Source organism: Grus americana, chromosome 19 (genome assembly GCF_028858705.1).
Source record: "Grus americana isolate bGruAme1 chromosome 19, bGruAme1.mat, whole genome shotgun sequence".
Taxonomy (NCBI): domain Eukaryota; kingdom Metazoa; phylum Chordata; class Aves; order Gruiformes; family Gruidae; genus Grus; species Grus americana.
In genome coordinates, this window is record NC_072870.1 from 10,091,879 (window position 1) to 10,118,365 (window position 26,487).

The 26,487-nt window shown below is 40.6% G+C and overlaps 1 protein-coding gene across 13 annotated transcripts in view; it reads right to left on the reverse strand.

Moving 5' to 3' along the window:
- BCAS3 (BCAS3 microtubule associated cell migration factor) overlaps nucleotides 1–26,487 on the reverse strand; it is a 366,627-nt gene that overhangs the window by 237,773 nt on the left and 102,367 nt on the right. For all 13 annotated transcript variants that reach the window (XR_008579901.1, XM_054847769.1, XM_054847770.1 and 10 more), the window contains exons 14-15: nucleotides 21,213–21,346; nucleotides 9,613–9,877 (exon numbers count right to left, since the gene is read on the reverse strand). Coding sequence is in view for 12 of the 13 variants with exons in the window: in XM_054847769.1 (XP_054703744.1) it covers nucleotides 9,613–9,877; nucleotides 21,213–21,346 (399 nt within the window). In the remaining variant the exon portion in view is untranslated. The remainder of the gene's footprint in view (nucleotides 1–9,612; nucleotides 9,878–21,212; nucleotides 21,347–26,487) is intronic.

The following is a 26,487-nucleotide window of genomic DNA, read 5'->3' on the forward strand; positions in this document are numbered from 1 at the left end:
AGGCCCCACGGCACCTCAGCAGCAGCTGTGAAGACATCCATAGTGTTAACTGCCTTGTGCAAAACATATCTCCTTGAAAATCTGACACAAACGTCTGCTTCTTCCCTTGCTGTTTCCCTTGCTCATTTTGTACAGATACTGGCTTGCTGTGCTAAAGTTCCTCAAAGAGCTGCACAGTGAAGGTGCCTTGAAGAATTTCCTTAGAAAACCACCAACATGCATGTGAGACCAGTGTAATAATCATCTTTCAGGAGTTAGTTAGCTAAAAATACTGTTGGTGCAAAGCTCAAGTCCATTTATGGACAAAACTCTGAAGTAACTACAACGACACAACTCGATTGCCAGCTGCTGGCTGCAGACGTGGCATAGCCATAGAGCAGGCAGCAGCAGCAGCACTTCAGCTGGTTTGCTCCAGATGGTGGTTACCAGCAAAATCAGCCAAACTGGCCTTTCTGCTCTTAGGTCACCTCCAGCAAACACCAGGCAAAGGCAGGAGGGGTCTAGACATTGTCATCCTATTTGTACTAGACCTCACACCTTCAGCTCTTCACAGATTAAAAGACTGTAAGATTAGTTCCTCGTTACTACTATGGGTATAGATATGGAATATTTTGCAAACAAATGGGAAGGCGCCCTGCCCATCCTCCACAACATGTGGCCACGAGCCAGCTCTGGACCAGAAGCTGTGGCTGTAGCTACTGCAGCACTGGACTTGAGTTTGCAAACTCTTCCGAGGAAAGGACTATGTGAGCTCAGACTTAACACCCCACTAATGAGGTTATCGTACAGGCTGCTTCTAGGCACTGTGTAGAGACTCTGTTACTCCGATTTCTTGCACATGGGAATTTTACTAACGCTGTCTGCTGGTGAATGATGAAGCGCTTGAGAAAACAAGTATGCACTATTACTGCCCCTTGTCATGTCTATCAATCATAATTCATATCAACACAGCTTTGAATTCAAAGCCTTCTTTCAGGGATGACTCCAAGATGCTTCAGCGTTGTGAACTTTAGAAAATTTGGGTGTTTCAGACTTCTCTTCCAAACGATACTGAACAAAACAATCTTTACGAACTTGGGTTTTTTGTATTGGGTCAGCACAGTCAGAAAAACTGGTCAGCTTGTCTTAGAAACTGCAAATGCCTGGTCTGGGAATTTCTGAAGGACACCTCTGTATGTAGCTGCATTGGGTGAGGAGATAGGGAAAGTTTAACAGTAGCCCCCTACTCAAAGGGCTTAGCATATTAGAACTTGGCACTGACAATAAACTGCATGTTAATATATTTGTGGCTTTTTGTTCCCCCCCCCCCCCCTTTTTACCTATACCTTATTTTCCCTTGCTCTAGCTGTGACAATTAGCACAAATATTTTAGCATCTGAATTCAATCCCAGTTGAATATCCCAAGTTATATGAAAAAAAGGCCTTGAGAACCACCGCATATGAGAACTTGATAATAATATCCATGGATAATTATAATAAATGGCTTGTCTGAAACACCCATAGGATAGGAACTGAAGTAAACCATAGCAATCTCTTTCCCTCTTCCACCCACCACACACCCTCAGCAGCTCTGCTCTTTTACCCGTGACCGTTAAGGACGTTTTCTGGCTCTGTGACAGCATCGTGACTCAGGTCATGAGAAGTGTCAAAGATGCATTTCCTTGAGATGGGAAAAAGCAACTGATTTTAACAGCCCACAAAGACTAAGCAAAAAGAATAAGCCCAATCAGCATATTTAAGGGTAAAGATAAACCTTTTAAAAGATACAAGTATATTTTATTTCCAATCTTAATGCTTACTTTTCCTTCCATAAAGTGTTTACATTTTTCAGACTACCAAAAATGCACAGTTGATTTAAATGCCTAACTTAAGAATAATAAACTGAAAAGAGACAACAAGAGCAGCACGCATTTACTGCATAATCAATCACCAATCATACACACAGGGAACCTGATTCAGACTGTAGACATGAGGGATCTGCCCTGGTCCCCTCTCAACAGCGGCTGTGCCCCAGGACACCCACTGCCAGGGGACGCAGAAGGTGTTTGGGCTTGAACTCAGCAGGTCCATCAGATAAACTGATTGTTCCCACCAGCCCTTGTCCCATTCCTTTCCCTCGCTGGTTGCTAACACAGAGCTTCACATGCTTTCACCTTCCTTCATGCCAAACTGTGCTTGTCATACAACACCCTCAATACTTAAACCTCCTCCTTTAGCTGATATGGTCTCTTGAAAAACTCTAGATTCTACTTTCTCACCTTCTGATCAAACCTGGTACAGGCCTGTATCAGGTGAGCAAAGCTACTTTTTGTCATTTCTCTGATCGCAGCTCCCTCAAGCCACTTACATTCCTTGACCCACAAACAAATTTTTGGATCACGCTGTCTCCTCTGCACTAGACGTCTCTTCTCCTGATCTAATCCCAGCTTTTCCCCTTTTGCGCTTTGGACACGAACATCATTCAGAAAACCTTCCCTGCATCACTCCTTCAGTAACCAACTCTTTTCAGCTGGCTTGTTATTTCAAAGCTCAATCTTAGTGACTGCTTTTATGCTGATCACACTCACTTCTCCTTAAAACACTGCTCAGCTGTATACAAGTGCGTCCAGTCCTCTGTGCAGACACATAAAGCATCCTGCGAAGCCATAAAGCAGTTGAGCACGTTCCTTCTTGTGCATCACTAATATTGCTATTTATCAATTCCCAATTGGCAAGAACTGCAAAACCTTATCAAAAGCGATGCATAATCTGCAGGATGTCTTTATTACTCACAATGTTCAAGAAGGAAATACACTAGCCTGTCTTTGATAAACTGGTTAAATGGTGAGCTTTGCAGATGGAAAAACACCATTTTACTGTAAATTAAGGGGAAGTAATCGAGGGAACAATTGAAATAACAGTAGAATCCCAAAATGTCATTTTACTAAATAATTTTCAGAGAAACACTTAAAAAATCCAGTTACCATTTCTCCTTGGACTCCCTCAGTACATGCCTCTGACACATCAACACTTGACCCTATAGAAATTTTCTTCAGTTTGATGTTACCGAGACTGAAATCATCCATCTTGACAGGAAAACTTCAGTGGGACACTCACATCTGTGGTAATCCAACTCCTCTCTGCCTTCCACCTTCCGTTCACCTCGTGATCCATCTTTGACATCGCGGTCTCCTGTGCACTACCTATTACTTCCCCTCCGCCTGTCTACCCCCAATCTTTCTGAAGCGGTTTGCTTTGACCACTGCTACGGCATCTGCTGTGCTAAATCACTCAGTCATGTATTTTTACACTTCATATCTCAAGAACTGCAATTCCCTTCTGATGTCAGTCTCCTTCAATTTTCAGTTTATCTGGAATACTCGCAAGTTCTTTTTCAAATATAAAGGCAAATATGCATTTGCCCCAGTCTCAGATCTACACTGTTACGAAAGCCTGCTTCAAAAACACTTTATGTACAGACACGAACTTCCCTTGTGACAGAATTTACCAGTCTACTTCCCTACTTATCTGAAGGGAATGGATCTTTTCCTTCCACTTCAGAAACTACCCAAAACATATCCCCCTCTTCTTTCATGCTGCTGATTCTCCATCCATTAAAAAAAAAAAAAAAAAAAAAAAAAAAAAGCAGCTAAGCCCACAGCTCATTTACAACCAGTAAGCTCCTGGCCAGTACGCAAACTGGTGCTTAGGGTCCGACGTTTCTACCTCTTCTCCCCTGCTCTACACGTGGCATCTGGGGGCTGCCAGAACCGTCGGGCTCCAGGAGACTCCTGTGTGCACTTCCATAGCCGAGAGGCTTCGCATAACCCTGGGACCTTTCCAGAAGGAGGTAATGGTCTCTAAAAGTCACTAGCAGAAAATTCCTACCAGGTAAATTTTTTTTTTTCCAATTGTCTTCATAATCACAGAACGGTAGGGATTGGCAGGGACCTCTGGAGATCATCTCATCCAACCCGCCTGCTACAGCAGGATCACCCAGAGCAGGTCGCACAAGATGGCGTCCAGGCGGGTTTGGAATCTCTCCAGAGAAGGAGACTCCACAGCCTCTCTGGGCGGCCTGTCCCAGTGCTCGGTCACCCTCAGAGGGAAGAAGTTTTTCCTCATATTGAGATGGAACTTCTTGTGTTCCAGTTTGTGCCCGTTGCCCCTTGTCCTGTCACTGGGCACCACTGAAAAGAATCTGGCAAATAATGTAAAGAGAAACACTGAAATCAAGAGCATCAATCAAGAGAATCGCCACACATTTGCGGCAGCGAATGTGGAGGGTTTCTACGAGTAGCTCAGCGACTGCAACATAAATTCTTCCTGCATTAATAGAAAAGGTCTGTTCTTATTACTGCTATTTAGTCAGTGCTTTACACCTAGTCCACAATAACCAGGAGCACACTTCAGAGTTGGGAGCCATCGGAGTGAAAGAAAATTCTAAATAAAATAATCTCTCGGAAAAGACACGGCTGCCTTTCCACAGAACGGCTGGCGAAGAGGGCGGGGCCGGTCAGGGGCGGGGCCGGGGCGGGGCGGGATCGCCCCGCCCCGGCCCCGCCCCTGACCGGCCCCCGCCCCAACAAGAGGCACCGCCGGGAGGAGGGCGCCCCCTGCAGGACGGCCCGTGCCCAACCGCCGGGCTGAGAGGGACCGGTGTGAAGAGATTTGGGGAGAAATTGAGATTTCGAGACGAAGGTGGGAAGGAAATGGTTTGAAAAGACGTTTAAATAATAATAATAACATAATAATAATAATTAAAAAAAAAAAAGAGCCAAGTGTGACGCTGTGGAAGAGGGCAGTGGTTAAAAAAACAGGAACATGAAAAGTACATTAAAAAAAAAATAATCGTGCCTGTTCTGCAGCTTGCTTGATCGTTTCTATACATTTCTAAAAAATATTTTCTGACGAGAGACGCTTCAATTTACAAAATTAAGCTTAATAGAGACTTTTCAAACAACTGTTTTCAACTCGTGTTTACAGTGCCAGCTCTCAAGTTAAACGTTGGAAAGGAACTGCCCTCCGGTGCTTTAAGTTATTATACAGTTAATTTTCTTTGAAACTATTTTTGTCCGCCTCTCTCTAAATAGGTGGTTTCTTAAGTGAGTGTTACTTAAAGGAAACCAATCTGTTTTTCAGGAAGGGCTGATGATGTCAGTCCTTTCAACTCTGCTTTCCCATAAGAATTCTTCTAGTAAAAGGAGTTTCACTCTGGGAAATAGTGAAAAGTTAACATGAAAATATTTAAAGCATCTCAGATGGCATGTTTATCAAGCCTCTAGTTTTATGCTTGGATTTTAATCATCTTGCAATTGTAACAAATGAGGGAAAGGCGAGAGAAAACCTTTTTGATTTTTAAGATTAAAAGGGATTTTACAATGAAAAATGTGCTACCCTAAAATATTTATAAAGAGCTAAGTACAAGTCTGAATGCAATATATACAGAGCAACATGGTTTTTCATAATTCTAAATTTATGTACTCCGTTTCAGGTATTAAATGTGAAACAGAACCACCGTGTATTATGAATGGTCTTTTGGCAAAACTACACCATCCAAATAAATACTTCAATCCCCAACAAAATGACAAGACAAATTCAGGGAGTATCACATTATTACTGCATGCCTTCAGTGGGTATAGATGCGTAGCAGTATGTCCCGTGCACGTGCTTAACTTACTATATTATTGGTTGTTCTGATACCGGACATTCCTGCAGTCGGCAACAGCCAAAACCTCCAAGTAGAGCTAGAGAGACTTTAACTTACTGGTGCTGCAAGAAGCAACAACAACAACGTATAGTAAATTTGAATTTGCAGAATAAAAATAAGAAGAGTTATATGGAGCTGCCAATCTTCCAAGCAAAGCATCACATTTTTACAGCTAAATGCTCCTTGCTGGTCACAGACAGGCGTCCCGAAGGTACCAGGGGATACATCGGTGTCATCAGGGACATAGTTCTGCTCTAACTACTCATCCATTAATCCACACGGTGTACCTGTGAGACAGGTAGTACCACAAACCCCATTTTAGGCAAGTAAAAAGGTCACACAAGGCCATATTGTACCCTAATGCTCAGCCCCACAACCAGCTCATGTCGGAATGGTCTGATAATAGCAAAAGCCCACCAAAGGATCCCAGCCCAACTCAGATAGTACTGACAACGCGCTCTGGCAATCCCACGGCATGACAAAAATACAGCCTCGCTGGATTAACAGACAGAGTAACCCAAACAAAATCTGTGTTAGCTATAAAAGGTGCAAAGGAAAAATCTCTTTATCATCCTCTATTTAACAGTTTACTTCATTCTGCTAAAAAGAACAAAGCCAAACTATGATTCATTTGGAAATGAAATCATCCCCACCCCCAGTGAAGGCTTCCATCGTGCGGGTAAACAGTTCGTGGGGTCCTCTGAACAAAATGTAAATAGATTGCCTGGCTACTATATACATAGCAAATAGTTTCATTTTGAAACTAGGAGTTAAAAAACAAGTGAGAAAAATATTACAAAGTCTGACCTCTGAAAATATTTACAAGAACAAAAGCTAATCGCAAGTTAACATCAATAGGTTACAACTGCTACTCAACAAAGCAGATAACAAGCTTTGCTCACAGAAGTCGGGTCTTTTGGCCTGAGGTTGTAGCAATGCCATTGTAACGCCAAAGAAATAGTAGCAGAAGGATTGACAGCAGGTTTTCTAACTTAGGGTTTACTGAAACTTTTCTAGATTGCAAAGAACTTAAGAGGAAAATCAGGATGACATGACTCCACACAAAAAAAAATCCTCCAGAAATCAAAGCACTAGCACAATCTTCTCTGAATCGGTCACTTACTCAGCAGTTTGTCCCAGTGGAACGGTGCTCTCCAGGACACGGTCTTTGGGTTTATTGCCATCATAATCAGCTGCACTTCGAGGGATGATTAAGGGAAGTAACAGTTATTGTTTTTGAAGAAAACTACGTCAAGTAATTCCACACACGTGGAATGCAGAGATTATTCTTCTTGTTACACAGTAGTAAACTGATAGACAAAATCTGCTGAATAGAATTTACCAATGGTCACACAGCGAGTTAAAAGGGAAGAATTAAACCCAGAACTGCCCTCGTTCTGAGTAACAGCCTACACTCCTGCCACCAGACTGCCGTAACTCCTCCAAACAACAATAATTTAACATTATAATATGATAAGGAGCTGTTACAATCTGAGTAAACACATCTTAGTTCACAAATTAAAATAATCACGGGGCGCTGGCTAATCCAGCTGCCACACACGTGTGCGCGCGCACACACACACACACACACAATCCCTCCACTGAAAGTCACTCTGAACTTCAGCTGGTTTTTTTTTTCCAAGTTGATGATAAATGACTTTTTGTAAAAGGCATATAATATGGTTCAATATCCTCCCTGCTTTCAGCCAAGTAAACTAAAAGATTACTGGAATGAAAAAGTGGCAATAATATTACTAAAAACATTACAATATTTTACCAAATTGATTATTTTAAACCAAATGATTTTGTCTTTTTTCCTATGGTTTTTTTGAAGACAGCTCTGCTAACTCCTCCATACAATCCCCACAAATTTCTCACGGAAAATTTTCATAGGAAGGTTTGCAAGTTACCAACACACAATGTGTCCAACTTCAAGCCCTTCTACACCGTGAGAAAGTGAGGAGTGCAAGCTGCGTGAAGTTCTCCGGAAACCGAAGTTACCTTCCTATGCCCGTGTGCAGCCTTCAAATGGAGCTAATTGTTTAAACAGAGCTAATTTTCAAGCAATGATGACTGCACAAAGACCTTGGGAAAAAAATCCAATTTATTTATTATATTTCAAGACAGACATTTGAAAACTGAAGCCTTAACACTCTTGAGACGCTTCCATAAATGCTGCTCCCTTTCTCTCAGGAACTCGTCCACGCATGTCTTTCTGCTACCTAGAAAATCTGTTCATCACTGAGGACCCTAGAGCAAATGAAACTGCTGTTTCTTCTTAAAAAAAAAAAAAAAAAGTATTAAATCTATTCAAAACTTCAAATGTACCTAAGAATACTGTAAAGGCGACAACTTATTGCAATTTCCCTTGACAGAAAACAGAATTGGTTAGATGAAAGCTACACAAATTGATAGTTCCTTCCTCCCCCCTACGTGATGTCAGCAGTTAAAAGGGATTGGATGTGCCATCGTAAACCTTTACCGCGCTCCCCAGCCTGGCTCAAGCCTGACATGCTGAGCTGCTGTACAGTGATGAGAGAGAAAGAATGGTAGATACAGAAATGTCGCCAAGGAAGAGGAAAGTACGGATCCCATTTCTGGTGCCTTCCAGTGGCTCCAGGCAGAAGAGCATGGCTCCAGGACAGCTATGCAGAAAACTGTGTTTAGAAACATCCAAAGAAAGGAGAAAATACAGAGGCTTCTTCTGAGACAACTCTGGTTCCCTTAATAATCAACAAGGCCTAAAAATAGTCCTTTGATTCAGAAATCCCACAAAGGTTCTCTCTAGAGCAGTGCAGACGTTGACCATGACAGCACGCAGTTGGGCGTTCACAAGCCCTTCTAATCCTACTCATCATTAGGGAGGAGGGACTGCTCCTTGCCATTTTTTAATGCCCTCAGACTGGAAAAGGGTGGCTACCCGTGCCAAACGCTATCTGAACTTCCACTTCAATGGAAGCTGTGACTTAACTCTTAATAGAAAGGAGGGGTAAGGACGCAGCAAATTCTGGATCCAAACAAAGCAGCTCCTAGTACAGAACTCATGAAAGAGAAGGGCAAAAAGAACAGCAAAGACGAAACTGAAGAAGCCAGGACGATGATGATGTTTTAAGAGGCTCCCTTTCCCGTCCTTTTAGTGTCTCCAAAGCATGTCCACCACAGGAGTAGGATGTACATATCAATTATTACAGATTTTTTCCCTTAGTACATTATTTGTCACACTGCTCACACACAAAAAGTGGACAAAAATCAGCCATCAGCTTCACATTGCCTAGTTTCCAGATTTCTCCTCAAACAGTATTTATTCTGGATATCCAGATGTGCTTCATGGTCATCGAGGTTGATGAGCAATGAGAATTTTAGGTAAACGCATGTGAATATAGACCAGATTACTGACCTTGTGCTGGACGGAAACAAAACTTGAAACCTAAAGACCCCAAAACTTTCAGTTTAGAGTGTAGATTATTAACACATTTGTGATAGCACAGTTTACTTAAACAAGTCGCAAGACTAGAACCATCTTTCTGAAGTATTTATACCATGGCTCATTCCTGCATACGTTACATATTTTTGCACAATACCTGCAACACCTTATTTTATGAAACTCATTTTTTAGTGGCACAAACTACATGAGCAAATAGAATGAACCAAACAGACTCTTGCAATCTCCAGTAAAATCAACGACTCTGTTGTTCAGGCTGTTAGCAAATACCACTGAAACGTGAAGCTGGAAGACTATGAAGACCTTCAGGCCAGCAACTCCAAAGGTATTTGGGAACTAAATCTTTTTGAGTCAGGCAGCTACACAGCAGCCACTGAAACACCTTAGAGGACATGGGCATTAATGACTCAAGGGGAAAGGCTTCTTGACAATGTAAATGGGAGGAAAATAAGAAAAAAAAAAAAAAAAAAAAGGGATTTACCATGGAGCGGTGAGCCAGACGGGCTGCTTGACAGGCCTGGAACAGGGCTACAGCGTCCTCCTTGCTTAGATGTCAGCTCTTGCTCGATCTCTTCCAACCCCGCACTCTTTTGGAATCGGCTCATGCGATTTACCACGCGGGGTGACATGTGTGTTCGCACGCAGGGCTGGCCGCCGTAAGGATTGATAGGAAAGACGTGGGAAGTGCCACGAAGCGTGCTGACCACAACCCAACGACAGTCGTGGCTGAAGGAGATATCCTGTACCTAGAAAACAGAGGGACATGGGAATGTAGTCGCTGAGGTACACACATCTAACAAAGGAAAGGGACTATCATGTTTTAAACACAAATCTTAACTGGGAATGTGAATATACCCCCCCGCTAAGTTTAGGCAATAACTTGAATTTTTGCATATATACCAATGAACTTAGTAGTCAGTACATATTCAATATATATTATAAATACTAGCTGCAGTATAATACCCAGTTCCAAATTTTGGGTACTTTTCAAAATATTCTGAGATTTTTATTTTCAACAGGCCTGCACTTCTGAAAACAAACCATGCTGCAAAGTACTACAGAAACCCGCAAGAGCTTGGGGTAATTTTCAAATAGAATTTAGTTCTAAAAAGAGTTGGGAAATCATTTCAATTACATGTTTTGTTATTTGCTTGTTTACTTTAATTTTTAGAGATTACCCAAAAAGGGGAAAAGGGAGGGATGAGAACAAGAGAGGGATCTCACCGCTCGGCCCGAGTTTGACAAATACTGGCACTCAAAACTGTATTTTAAGTCAACAGAAATACCATGTCCTACATAACTTAACAAACCAAAAATCAATGCCCAGTATTTTCAACAGCTGTCTATAATGATCGCTAATCCTGCTACTATCAGTTTATCCCTCAGTGGAATTACCATTCATTCAGGTATCCCTGAACCTATTCTCTTTTTTGGTTTTAAAATTTTGTCAGGAAGAAACTGTACAACTTTGGCCATTTCCCTGTATAAACTCACTCCATTTTACATATAACAATCTGTATTAGTCAGCTATTAATGTCCCAGGAAAGACCCCAGTTAGATTTCTTCTTATCCATACGTGTACTTATCCACCACTTGAGAAACACAAGTCTCATTTTAGCCTTAAAATGGTCGGTCTTGAAGCAAATATAAAAACACAGTTAAATATTTTCTACTATAGTTACTCCTTGCATAAATCTCAGATACAAAGTCCAGAAGGATTTAATTCTCTTAAGTGTGCTTTACACAATGCCTTGATGGAAAGCAAATTCTTGTTCCTGAAGGAATGCGTTAAAAGAGAGATTAAAGTTTGTTTCCAACCCCATACTGGCAGACAACTCAAGAAAGCAAGTAGTCTAGGTTAAAATGATTTATCATAGAAAAAAAAAAAACCTAAAACAATTCTTACAAAAATGTTTTTAAAGGTAAAAGCTGACTAAAAAGAACCATGTAGGCAAGTGGGATTTAACATGGCAAACAGACATATAGACGAAGGATTAGTTTTCATTATATTATTAAACAGCATAAACTAAATAAAATTCTTTAAGATTTCACTGAAGCCAGTTTTACAATACACTAGGTACTCAAATTGGAGTAAACACTGATAAAATCTTGACAAATATTCCAGAAATGCACTCTAGCTATTCCAGACAAAAGCAGCAAGTATTCATCAAAGTGCAAGTTTCCAACTGAGCCCTGAAGCCTTTGAGATAAAAAAAGGATTTAAGTCTTGGGACTTGTGACAAGATATTTGGCTGACAGACTGTCACGACACAAAATGCTTCATCAACATTACACAGATAAACTAAAAAACAGCGCTACACACCTGCTCTCTTTAGTTATGGTGACATACCCAAATGATCTGCTAATGATATAGCTAAACAATCTCCCCAAAATCTGACAGGTTTAGCACTTTCAGTGATTCTGGTATTACTGACACAAAGTCCCAGCACTTAGAACTCCTAGTTTGCCTACAAAGCGTTTCACCTTAATAGATTGCTCAGAAAGGATTAGAGACCCCACAGGGATTAACGAGAGCCAAAAAAAGAAACCCCAAAGCCGTGGAGTCAAACCGCGGCACCAAGAGTATTGCAATGCTTGCTGTTTCTACCAGTCAAAACTAAATGTAAAGAACTGTATACAAATTGCCATTCTCAGTTACAACAGAAAGATCACCAATATAATAAAATCATTAAGGCTGTCTGAATGTATTTCCGATCCTATCAAAGCTCCTGTTTTCTAATTTCTAGTAACCGGAAGAATGGTCACGTCTGTCAGTAGGTGCTGCCCCCTCTGAACACATCACTGTTTTCCAAATACTTGGTCTTCATTTTAGATCCAGCTTTAAATTCCCTTCCTGATCTCTAAAGCCATCTATCTGCCCCAGCCTCCAGAAAACAGCTTTTCTCTTCCTCCTCTTTGCCGTTCTGCTCACTCGCTCCTCGCCTCCAACACAAGCTAGTTGTGTCTCGCTCTATAGTTCCGTGCTCCTTGCCAGGACAGCGTTCTCTCCCCTGAAACCACAGCCGTCTGGAAGGGACTTTACAACCTTCCCCGCGAACTGGCACCCTTGAGCAGTATTTACAGGACAGGCTCAGGCCCCCTGGGCCTCCTCCATCCCTTCCCTCCTGCCCTTCAACCGATTTCACAGCCAGACTCTTGAATCACTGCTCGCACTCACATCTACCACGTACCCTCTCATGATGTTTGGTAGAGCATTTTTAGAGGAGATTTCTATGAGATGATAGAGAAAAAAAATAATTGCATCTCATGGTACTGCGTAACAGAAATGTGTATTTTTCTACATTAACACTCAGTTTTCAGTACGCATCCTTTGGATTATGTTGCTTTAAAACCACTTACAACAGCCCTGGCGTATGACAACACAAGCCAAGAAACTGGGAAACGATCATTACAGGATGTTTTTTCTCAATGTAAACATTACACAGAAAAAAGTATTCCTGATCTTCGGGAAGAAAGTTTGGAACAACGTAATCCAAAACGCTCTCTTTAAAGTAATGATCCCAAACACTTGCTGCAGTTGCAGAGCTGGGTATCATGGTCATGATTACTTTAACTATGGCTGAAACCACAGAGGCAGAGAACAAAACCAGGGTTTTAAGACTCAGTAATAATAACTAAAAAAAGTGTTGACAGAGGAGTGTGAAATGAATTAAGATTTATAGGAATGCAGCTGTGAAACCCTATTCAGCAGCGACAAAAAGTATTTTGGAAGCTACCACCACACATGTAGTAATTCTACCTATCTCCTACCAGTCTCAAAAATGGCCGTGTTGGTCCTTCACAGATAAACCAGGAGTAGCAGTACTACAGACAGTTCAAGGAGGTAATTCAGAGAAAACTTCCAGTTTCATACGAGGGCATGAATTAAATACATTCATATCAAAACAGCACAAATCCATCTGTGGAATGCAAAGGAGTCCGCAACTTTCCAGTAGACCTGGGAGAGAGCAGCGGACCACGCTGAAAGGAGAATGCTCGTCACAGCAGCCTCAGAAGTGACTTCAAAAAATCAGCTGCGTGTGTCCATGAAAAAAAAATATAAATTATCACATCAGACTTGCTGTTATCCACCACACTGTTACTGTACATTACACAGAGTTCTTGACTGCTTATAGTATAAACAAACTGCACAGTGGCCCATTAGTGGTTTTCAAGTTTATGCTAAGCGTTGCAATTTATTGCTGTCCTTTACGTTAATGTACTATTATTTCATGTATTTATAATATATTTCTGGATTTGTTGTTAATTATGATGTAATGTTTAGATACCAAAGATCAATCAAGAGCCCATAGTGTTTACAGATATATGTTAATAAAGTACAAAGTACACTAGATCTCTCACGATGCAAAGTTTATTCTATAGCTCAAGGTCAACATCAGATTTAATACTCATGTCTGTATTTCAGAATCGTATCTATCCTCTTCTATCTGGGCCAGTAAAGGGAATTACAGACCTGAGATTTTGTTTAACTTGGGAACCCTTAGGATATTTTAAACTGCAATAGTAAATACTTTTGTGGGAATATCAGTGCTTTCGCCTAGCTTTACCACCATTTCTTCCTCCTTTGTGAGCAGTTTGGTTCCTTAAACTTCAATCTACATTTCTTGCATATCCAAAAGTCTTGGTGAAATCACTGGAAACCACGCAGTGAAATCACTCGGTGAAATCACAAGGGCCTGGTTAGAAACACCAAAGCCTTTTCTGGCCCAAAGGAACGCACTTAAGACAACCACAGAATGTTATATGGGTAACAGCACGTATCCTCCAGCTCGCCCATGGCTAATCCAGGTATTCTGTGACTCCTGTTGTCCAGGAGGGCTGCAAAAATTGTGTCCATATTTTACAGAAATGTTGTCCATATTTTATAGACTATTCAGCTTTCTCCACGAACCCTAATCAGTACTTGTCAAACCCAAGAGGCGTTCTGGCCGGCCAGACGCCCTGCACCTCTTACATTACTGTCTGCTACTGACTCTGCTCAGTATTTATAACTTTGTCGTAATAAAACGTCAGTAACCTCACAAAATTATCAATACTATTTTCAGAATCATGGATAATATGACTATTTCCCTATCAGAGACAATTAAACAATGTTTCAAATATTCTGGGAGGCTTTAGCATGACTTGGAAAGAAATCATCCAGAACTTCTATGAAAGGAAATAACAGTCTGAGAAAGGTTTTCTTAACAGGTTCTAGAAAAGAAATCTTTCAACACGCTTGTGTCATTCAATCAGTCTTCCATCTTGTAGCTTCCTTCAGCTTGTCATTTCTCTCCCCTTCACCATTCACTTCTCACAACCCTTTCCATTGACGTATTCACTTCTAACCTCCATGACTTTTCACTCTTACACCGTCTTCTCCTGTTTTCCTTCAATTACTCTTCTCCTACGCTTCTCTTTTAACTCCCACTATCCTATTTCCCTGTGTTTCGAACACTATGATGTAAAATCCTCCAGAGCACTGCATGAACATTCAGCTGCCACGTCAGAGTCTGACCCGAGGGAGACAGTAGGGTAATTTAATATCTGGAGTCCTACAAGGACATGTCGTGTGTCAACTGCTCCACTGAGGAGCAGCTTTCAAGAGTGTAGAGATCAAAATATTACTTCTGATATTCTGAAATTCTGAAGGAAATAATCTGAACCGAAGGCTTCAAAGCTGACATACATTCACTTATTTTATATATGTATTTATACCTATATGAAGTTTTTGCTATCATTTTTTCCTTATTCCCACAGCTTCTCCAAATTTAAACATGATGTTAATTAGAACATATTCACAAAATAAATGAAAAAAATAATTCAAGCCATAACAGAAAGACAACAAAACAGAAGTAAGGGCAGCACACAGAAGACTTATTTTAAAAGCGGTTGATTCAAATGGGATAGTCGGAGGTATGGCTGATTACACAAGCAGTCGCAGGGGACAGGCAGTGACCTTGCTTACCACTGCCCCTGGGAATGACCACCGCCTGTACCCAGCCTCGATATGCCAGGGCTTTAAAAGTTAATACTGTACTAACTCGCTGCACGATGCTTAAATGTATACTATCACTTCTTTTCTTAGAGAGGAGAAAGCGCGATACTGGCCTATCAGAGTACGTCCCCAGGCAAATCCGCTCCTGATGCACGTGCATAACGCAGTAGCCGGAAAACAAAGCTCACAACGCTGCACCGAGGATTTTCATAGTGATTACAAGAAACAACTATTAACATGCATTTTGACCTTCCTAGCGCTCTTTTTTTTCCCCAGTGCCCCTTTTACAGTCGTGGCGAGTTACACCAGGAACAATATGTATTTACTTGTGCGTTTCACTGCATTAAATTAAACTTCAATAGCGAAGTGAAACAACAAAAAAGCAGGACTAGCATTACTGCAACAGGAACTTAACCCAGTTTCATGCACACTATGCAATGTCACAGAGAAAACATACCATTATTTGAAGGACATGACTTAAGTATTTAATTATGCTGTGCAGGGATATGGCAGAAATAAAAAAACAATATCATTAAACGACGAGAAAGAACAGCAGTACGGAGGAGGCAAGGGTCAAAATAAATTAGAAAACTGTTCTGTATTTGAATTTTTTTGGTTGAGAAAATTAAGGAAATGATGTAGCAACAAACACAAATGAAAAAATAATAAAATCATGGACTACACAATATGATTTATCAGACCCACACAGACCCAACTCTGTCTCCCCGAGTCGTCAAAACTGATTTCAGTTCTGTATAAAACCGATGGCAGAATGTGGGCACAGTGAGACATTCACGTAAGGTCCTCCAGCCAGAGTAGCTGCGCTCTATTAATAACTGAAATTGCCAACGCCACTCTGCTCAGAGCTCCGTCTCCTCAGGACAGTTAAGCTACTCCTAATTGCAGCAGTTTCTTATTGTCTGCTTTCATCAAAGACTCATCAACTTCCTTAAATCAATCTTTATTATTTCAAGACTGTCCCAGATTCTTTCCTAGAAACAAGAAAGTCTCTTTTCCAGAGACTGTTTCAATAATTGCAACTACATAACTATATCAAAAGATAGGAAGAAATTTCTATTAACCATGGAGGTTCACAGCACACATTTGTAAACCATTCCAATGTTTCACTACCTGGACCCAGTACGTGACACAACCTTGAACAGCCTCTATGAAAGCACGTCACGAAAACATTCATGCATTCCCCAGAAAAGCGTAAAATTGCTCATGTTCTGCGGCAGCCCATGCTGGAATGTTTTTATCGTTCCCTCTGTTTACCTACGCTGACTGAAGTCAGTTGTAACAGCAGTCTGAGAAGCAGAATAACAAAAGTCTGACAGCGTAAAAGATTACAGAGGACCGTGGCCACCAGCCCACTGATGCTATCATTACGTTTATTTGTTCTAGGTTGAGATAATACTGTTTTCAGGGATTTTTTTTTTTTCTGTTTACAATTTCAGATCAAAGAGAAAGGATCATCAGGTGACAGTCTAACTTTCATCTGCAAGTAAATGAGCTTCCTCAGTTCAGAACATGCTATACCTTTATTAAAAACCTTCCGAAATGCTCTTGGATAAAAATATAAGTGCAGTAAGTGTTGACTTACAATGCAAGAGCTGTAGGACAAGAAAATGTATCCTTAACCAAAACGTGCACCACATACACATGCATATTTTTTCCCTTTCCAGCTGAATTGTGCAAGCACAGATTCTCTGAGAGCTTCAGTTCTCTCTCTGGTATGGTTAAATACAACCAGCGCTTGCAATGAACCTTCACAATTTAAACACAGTGCATCAAACACACTGTGTTTTGTTCTCTTAAGTAAAAAAAAAAAAATAATAATTCTAAAGCATAAGTGGCACTTAAAGGCTAAAAGATATTAATCCAATGTAAGTGAAACAGTGCCTTCTGTCTGTGTTTGCAGAAAAGTAACTTTGAATGTTGTGACCTTGGGACTGCCATCACTCGAACCAATGAAGTACCTCAGCACTTCACATTCTTTCATGGCCGTTGTCCTCGCAATTCCCTCATGAGACAGAGGTCCGCCTTCCATCTTACCCCATCTTCATCCGAGGCACACAAAAAAGACAGCGGCTTTGTTAGCAACTGAGTGGTCTTCGCAGTCCCAAATCAATGTTTTATTCAGCGCATAAGGCTTCTTCCTATATTTGCTGCTCAAAGTCAGCAAATACAACATAGATTTGCAATAACAACACTTCAAAACTCAATAACACTCTGTTTCATTGTTCAAAGCATGCAGAAAGAGAAAAGGAAAACCATGTTATGGAGGCTAGCTGTCAACAGTCGGGGAGAATACTACTACTTACCCTTAATCCTGTACCAAGGGGAATGGAAGCTCAAAAAACCTACCTTACAAGCACAGTACCTAAATCTCCCTCAGCATCACAAAGCCATCACCAAGCTGAGTGGCAGGGCAGACAAGCCCTACAAAGAAGATCACTAACAAAAAAACCCTGGAAGATGGCTAGGAGGTGCCTTTGGACACCGCTCCAGGGAAAAATGACCATCAATTGTTCAGAAAGTGCATAGGATCGTATATTGAATATATATTGAACACCAGCACAATGCGCTGTGAGCAACATTTCAGTACGGGGAAAGCTTATCTTGTGGAGGAGCTTGTAGCAGCCTCATCCCTTTCTCCTCCTTCCAACAGAAACACTACAAATAGCGTAAGTATAGCTATTGGGATAGACTGCCAATGCAAACACGTTTTGTATTAAAATCAATTTTCATTTCTCCTTTTCTAAAAACCGAACTAGAAAGTCTCTGTTTTATTCCGTTCATTAAGGTTATTATTTCAGTGACACTGTCTGGTCGGAGTGGCCAACTCATGCTCACACAAATGCTGCTTTGGCTAAGGCCAAGATCCCGATGTCCATAAAGGAGACCAAACCTCTACAGATCTCCTTCCTGCCAGTGTCTCTATATTTCAGAAACGGTCAGGAAAAGATAGAAATGGTCTTTGAGACTGAAATTTATCAACTCCAAATCAGAATTTGTCTAGAATTTAGAAAAATTAACGCATGATGGGACATATATTCTTTAAGTCAAAGTAACTGTATAGCTAATGTATCTGACTCGGTAGAAAGACATGGGGGTGACTTGGACACACTGCTTGACTGCAGTAAATAGATCAGAAAACACCATTATTAAATCACCACACTTGCTTCTTTTTCTTTACTATACATTAAGCATGGCAATTTAATCGACTTAAGCTGCTTCCGTACACGAATGACAGAGGGGACTTCCTGTCACCTTCTCTTAGGAGACGGATGAGAAATAGCAAGCTCTTGGTCTGCCCTCCAACCACCGCAGACAAGGTAAAACCGAGACGAGGAATTCTGCAGCCCTGCAAAAGGGGATACTCCAGGGCTGACATTCTAAACTGGGTGCAATTACAATTCAAACACTGTTCAGACATCGGATATACCTGTTAATATTTGGAATATTAATATATTTGGTTCCCAAATCTCTGCTCCCAGAGAAAAATTGGTATGCCACGTATTACAGAAAGCATACGGAGCAGATCCAACACTTCTTGGAAAAATCGGTCTTACCGTGTACTCCATGTACGGTCAATTTGTGCACAAACTGTGATCCCATACAGGGAACTTCAGTGTGTCCAGCAGCTTAGACACAGCCATGCAGACAAGTACGTGAAACTTTTATAAACATTACCAATGTACCAGTTTTTGTCCATGAACTAAATGGTCTTATGGTATCAGTAATAACTATCTACAAGGAACACGCTAATGGATCACGAAGGAAGAAAAAAAAAAATAATGCATCAGGCTGTGAAAGAAGGATATTTTGGGAAATGTGTGGCAGAGCTCTGACGGCCAGAATCTCGTGTACAAAAGCAGATGATTTCAGTACGGACGTTAAAATACCACATATAACAAGGGCATAATGATGATGTTTAAACAATTTATAATGGGTACTAGCTAAACAAATTTTGACACTGATAATCACTCATGTCCATCAACACAAATTAGAACTTTTTATAGCTCCAGTACAGAAGGTGACCTTTAAGACCATTGGCCTTGATTCACAATTAGCTTTAAACCGGGGGGAGGGGGGAATAAAAAAGTCTGGTTGCAAATGTATAAATACTATTCTAACCAAGAAAGGAGGTACAGAGGCTTCCAGTGTGTCTCAGAATTTCTGCATTGGGAATTTTAAACTGAACGGTCTCCAAAATTCTTGTCTGATGCTACTCATACATGAAATTTAGAGAACAAAAGAATAGCAACACATACTATGCTTCCTTCTTATTCCAAAAGAAAAAGTAAAACCATCCATCATATTATGTAAATATTTTAGATAGATGTGCATTGAGAATCACAGGTACCAATGCGATATTGTTGCTGGATAGTTTAATTATCAAGGGAGTTGTGAAATCCACCAATGGGCCTCTGACTGGTTAGAGTTTTCTCTATTATATACCATTCCAAAAGCTATACTGTTCACATCCCAAATGAAAACTATGTGGCAAACTAGGAAAAAACTTTACTATGTTGATTCTGAGAATTTTAATGCATTGCTTTCACAGAGATGCTAATACTATATCCCAAAAACTGTGTATCAATAAAGGTTTAGTCTCTAAAACATGTTATGTTTGGTTTCCAACGTATGCCTTAAAAACAAACTTATCAGCTGTAAAAAACAGAGCAACACCTTTGTTCCCAGTGACTGGAGTCCTCTGCTTTGGCTTTCAATACTGGCTATAGGATATTTCCCATTTTTTCTATCAAAGTAGAACTAAAAGAACTCTAAAAGATTAAACGCATTATAGTACATGCTCAAACAGACGACAGAGTATATGTATACAGACAGATCTCAGTGCCCTTTATCTGATTTGTAAAAATTACTTGTAAGTACTATATATATTACCCCATACGGACAGTTTTTCCTAATTTCCTCTCACTTTCCAGATTGGTTATTCCTTCCTATAGTAAACCATTGCCTATAGTAGTAATCACACTTTTCCAGAACAGAAGCAGTAAAGCTTTAGAGTATTTAAGCTCCCAGTAATTTAAATTCACAGATATTGAAACATTATTGACCACCACTATCCTAAATGAAGCTTTACTTATTACAAAGGTAAGGGAAAAAAACTTAAGGGAAATGGCAGAATCCATAGAAAAAAAATGGTTTGAAGGAACTACAATCATGGTACGACAATAATCCAAGCTTCCAGTGTCAGGGTCATAATCACAGTGCCCGAGGCTTCTCTCTGTCACACTAGTTTACATCTGCCAGACTGTCACAAGTCTGTGCTTTCAGTGTGTAATTGCATCAGCAAGTGCAATACTCATTTCTTACCCTGTGGTGACATTTTTATTTAGGTATTTAAAACAGGTTCTTCAACAGTTACTCAACGCTGCAAAGGTGAGGCTCTCCTGATGCCTACGAGCACTGCAGCAAAGGATTCAAGCGTAATACGCTGCACTGCTGCTTTCACCGTGGCACTAGCAAAAGTGATCTCTCTCACTTTTTTCAACAAAATCAGTTTACCGATCATTTTTCAAAACATAATTTCAGCCTTTTTCACCCTATGCTAATCTAGCCTAGTTTAGTCTTCCATCTTTAACAGTGAGATTTTCAAACTGGGAAGTTAAATCCGTATCACTACGGTCTCCAACAGGTTCCCCCACTTTGCTAAAGTGCAGATAAAAGTTAATCACGGCCTTTTGATTAACTCTTCCTTTCAACTCTTTAATTGTCTGGCTTTGGCTTTTACCACCAAAGCCAAGCAAACCCTGACAGTTGCTTCACGGGCACTAGACAAATGTTTAACATGTTACATGAGAAAAGGTTAAGTACAAACACAGCTAATAATCTGGGCTCTTTGGAGGCAGTGTCATATCTGAATAAATCTGACAGCACCTCATTGTAAAGGGCAAGAATTTATTATTGTCCAGGTTAAACGCTGTGCTCTTATCCTTTCTGTGGCTATAACATAAGAAAGGCTCTTTGTGTGCTGAAACAAACATTAAAGTGCCAACATACACAAAATGTATAAGGTGTCTGGGGATTATTCTTCAGCAAATAGTTTAACTTACTTTGGCTTCAGTCTCTCCCCTGTGAAGTGTATACAAATGATGGACGGCACTTTGTGATGATGACCAAGGATGTGTCAGTATTTGAAAAACATGGAAATCATGGCCTAATGTGTCAGTAGTGACCAGCAACATCCCTGGGTAAAAAAAGAAAAAGAAAAAAGAAACACAAAAGCACAAGAGATTAATCACTGCAAAAGAGGAGGCTTATGAATGTCTATCTGAAAAAGCTAGCGTGGCTTACATTTTGTTTTCTGGAAGCAAAAGTACACAGTTGCAGAAAATCACTGAATTGAAAGGGATTCACTTCATAAAAATGAATCAGAACTTCAAGCAAAATCATACTAACAGTATTACTACTGAAGAATTACCATACAACTCTACATAAGCCAACTAAAAAATCTGGGAATATTCTAACTAAAGTTGAGAACTTGTATCCCCAATATGAAGCACCGAAGTGATGAATGTTAAGAGTGAAACCCCAAAATGCTCTTCACTGGGAAGGAGATGATAGTACAAAACCAGATTGATGTTTCCACAATGATAATTTTTGGAAGAAGAAACATTATCAAACCCCAGCCAAAACAACCCAGACCAAAAACAGTCCTGAAGAAGCATCTTTCTTATAAATGTATGTGAAAGAAACGGTCTGATTTATTGCTTGAAAGGCAGCAAATCAGAGTTGAGAGCTTTCAAGTGAAATATTAAATTAGGTACTAACTTCATTGAAAACAGGTCACTGATGGATGTACTGAAATGATTAAATTAGAAGATCAGCAGAATCACAGTAACTTATATATGCTATTTACCTTTTTCTCCCACTATATGTCAGTCCATAACCCAGTTTTTAAACATTTACAAATGTTTTTGAAGTCAATTTGCCACAAAAGTTTAAGTTTTTATACCAAAAAAGAAGTATTTTTGTACATATGAGAAAAGTACAGCATCATGGCAGAATTTAGGACTACAGTAAAGAAACTTCAGATTTATTTTTCTGTATAAAAATGTCTACATTATCATGCTTATTAACAAAATTTAAGAAGTTATCACCCAAAGTAATCCTCCGACATTTAATTAACGTCAAATACAAAGTGATTTTAACAGTTCAATAGCTACATTGACGTGCCTTTAAATAATTTTCAAGGTATCGCATCTATTAAAGCGAACCAGGAATTTCATATAGCCCTGTTGTGTTGATTCTCCACGTAAAGCATAAACTCTCTTATCCTTCAGGAAGAGAACTCGGGTCTCCACATTTTACATGACACCTATTCAAAGGATAAACAGTTACCTTATTTCTGTCATAAACCAGTGTTTGCTTTCTCAGTTTATTTACACATGGCTCCACGATCCATCTTCTGCTCACTGCTGCTAAACAAGTATCTATGGTACAAGTTTAAAAGCTCTCCCACGTTACCATTAAAGTCCTAGAATGGGCCACTTTTAGAATTTTGGAATTAAACTGGAAAAAAAAAAAGTCTTGCATGCAGAGAAGCACGCTCATAGTAAAGGTTAAGTTTAATTAATTGTCCTACTGAACCGCAGTTACGACATCACTACTGGCCATCCTGCATGCTTTCCCTCCCCGGCAATCCTGGAATCCCTCTTCCCTTAAGCCCAAATTGGAAAATTTCAGCAGCCAAAGCCTTGACCTTGTGGGCCCAGCGTCACTCCCCGGTGCCCGCTCCTCCTCCGAGGCCGAAGCAGGTTTGTGAGCACGTCTCGGCAGAGAACAGCAGAGTCCGGAACCCCCTAAACTGGGTAACCCAGCATCATCGCAGACCTCGTGTGACCGCGAATGGGCACGTGCCTCAGTTTCTCTAGACCATAACTCTTACAGAGTAAGGATCTTATGAAGATAAACGAATACTTTCAAGACTGTGAGGCCCACTGGCAGTAAGGTACAAAACCGGAGAGAAATCCAAATTGCATTTAGAGACAAAATTGCCTACAAGTTTCCTTCTCAGCTTGACCACTGACGCTGGCAGGGCTTGGACAGAGCGAGGCCACCCATGCTGCACACATCCATTTCCGCAAAATCTTCAATCTGACCTCAGCCAGATTCCCTCCAGTAGACATACTTTTACTGTTACAGGCTGTTACTCCGATTCCGAGTGTTAGAAATGAAAGAGAGTTTGTTATGGAGCTAAGAAATCCGTGAGTGCATTTGGGTATTATGTTTGGGCGGTAAGGCATGTGAGTTGAGGTTGGTCTGGATGTTAATGTTGGCTTAACTGGCAATTTCCTTGATTTGTAGTGACTGTGTTGATAGGAAATACAGCTAAACTTGCTTGAGTGCAAGCCAGCCAAGTCTTTATTGTGGGATTATGCACACAATTTGCATTAATTCTGTTCCGAAACATCACAAAATACACTTCTCTTCTAGTGAAGTGTGCGGTCCTCAATAATATATAGCATTTCCAGTGGAGAAAGCTGGAAGCAAATAGGGGTTTGTGTGCTAGAATTAGGCTGCCACTATTACTGGAGCGAGGATAGTCCAAAAGATCTAATTCAACACAGTAGGGATTTATTTTCTATGTTCCCATGTTTGCCTCTCCTCGTGCATCAGATAGCTTTACACAGAAGCTGAGTATGCTTTTGGTCCTTCTCAGCTTGCTCCTATTCCAGATGGAAAGGACCTTTGGAGAAAGAGAAGCCGGAAGAGATGAATACATAAGGCTTCTCTCAACGGTGAGGAGACGGCCTCAGCAAACCTAGATTTTTTTTTTTCCTTCCCTCAAAGTGCTAGAAGTCTTTTATAAAAACACACACAGAGCTGAGTGCACCCAGAGATCCGAGCACAGCATTCTTCATGTGTATCCCATCACATGGCACAGTGCAATGAAGATCGTAAAAAAACAAAACAAAACAAAACAAACCCAACAAAAAACTTTAAATGTGCCAAAAATCTGTCTGGAAGCTGGAGACAGAAAGCTGCGTAATAATCACAAGCCAGTGAAAACACAGAATTACGATACTGCGTTGTCCATCAAATCCATCGGTTGTTTAGCTAACTGGTAACTCGTTTCCAATACTGGCTAGAAATGCAGGTGTCTGCAGACGGTGCAATAAACCCCACAGCACGCAGACGTGATAAAATTTCACCCTTCCCCTCACAAGGGTTTCTCCCCCAAAGCTGTAAGCGCTATTTAGCCCGAGCAGGGCGTTGCCGGAGAGCTCAACGTGTTGCACAAATCCGTAAAGCATACGGTGTGACCCGCTCGTTCTTTTGATGACACACGCCGTAACTGAACAAACAAAGCCGTGAAATGTGCTCGCCTATCCGCGGGTCTGATCAGTTCCATATGATCTGTGTAGTTCTTGGATCCACATTAATCTGCATGGCCTTTGGGTTTTTTGGGTTTCGTGGTTTTTGGGGTTTGGGGTTTTTTTTTTGGTTTTGCTAACTTGAAGGAGTACAGAGGTGGAAAGGAATTGGCTTAAAAACAGAAAGATGGGTAGTATCTGATTTGGCAATTTTGCACGCCTAATCTAAAATCCTGCTGTCACTGTTTGGAATAAGTGCATTTTATTAGATGGAAGCCGAAGGAAAGCAGGCTCTTCGCTTATATTAGCGAGGCTTTTTCAGTGAGTTAAAAGGAGGACCTACATACTCCCATTTGCATTTGAAACACAAACACATACTTGCAGAACCTGTATCAACACAGAGGTCCCAAGCACAATACCACAGATGTGAAAGGACGTGTATTTATAAAACAGCATTTTGAAATATCTAACGTACTACTGTTATCCAAACAATAAGTCACCCATGGTTTAGAACATTTGACTTGGGTTTTGGTGCGGTATTTTCCAGCTCTCGTTACTTCACACTGAAGAACCACAGTTTTCCATTATTACCGCTCAGCCATTTCGTTTCTCTCTCTGTCTCCCTGCAGCAAACGGCTGCTGCAACACCCTGGCAGAAATACCTCATCCCAGCAGAGGAACATGAACTTGAATCGTGGTCGTTACCTCACTTTCACTTTCAAGCGCAGGAAACTTCAGCTCAGCTTTCTAACAGACCTCGTGACAGTTATCCCAAAAAGTTGTTTAGACGGAAATATGGGTTAAAGCTGTCATAAGTTCAGTCCAGACTGTTTTCTCTTATGATGTACTTTATGTATGAATAATCATAGATGAAAAGTGAATAATTCTCAAGGATTTCCTGCTTATTTTTCAAACTGGCATTAATCCCTGTTTAACAGATAACATCTGAAATCAATTGAAAGTCTTGCCTACACAGAACTCGGTGGAACTTTATGTGTCAAGCAGATATTACTTAGTGTGTATCTCACTGCAAAAATTCTGATTTTGCTTATCCATAATATGAGGGGTGCAGCTAGGTTAAATTAATGACTGTTCTACTCTGTGGTTTTTCAAGTCCACAGAGATGATTAAAATCCAGTTTAAAAGGAACAGATATCCTAGCTGGGGAAAAAAAAAATTACCAAAGCTTTGTTTTACCTGACATCTGCCCTAATTTACAGCTTCCTACTTTTCACGCATTCTGTTTGGGAATCAATAAGCTTCTTTCAGGATAGAAACATTAAAAAAAACACAGCGAATATATGCATAAAAGGAAAAACTAGTACAGATGCAGACTGCGGGTTAAGAGCTATTTATGCAGTATCAGAAGACTAAACCAGACTCTGGCCTGGCCATAAACTAAGCCCACGCCCTAAATGAGGTGCCAAGCCACAAAAAGCATTTGCGTCAACTGGGAATACAAGGAAAAGAAGGACTTCTAATTATAGGGCCTGGAAGCGGAAGCCCAGAGTGATTAGGAGTTTAGGCGCTGCTGTATGTTTATCTGGGAGCTTCCTCTCGCTCGCTCTCAGCCCGGGTTTGATAGATGAGGGTTGGCCTGAAGGGTGGGATTGAAGTTGCTGATGGTACACAGAGTTCTCCACGATCCGACGGAGACGCAGACCGAATACTAAGGCTTCTGTGGCCTTGTAGGAACATAACTCTTTTCAACCAGGCGTCAGCTGGTTAGCCCAACCGGCAAAATTAGAGAGCAGCAAATCTCGGTTGGGTACTTGCTATAAAATCTAGGAAACCTGAGTAGCCTAAGCATCTCCACCACATCCTATTTATAACACCTATCTAATTGCATAGTTGTTTATTATATGCATACAAATGAGGTACACACAATTTCACCTTGGGTTTCAGTTTCATGAGTAACTTCACTTTAAATAATGCCATCTTGCAGAGTAACAGAAGGTTTTTTCCGCCTTCCAAAACAATGTCATCCTGTAATTACACACTGAAGAACTCA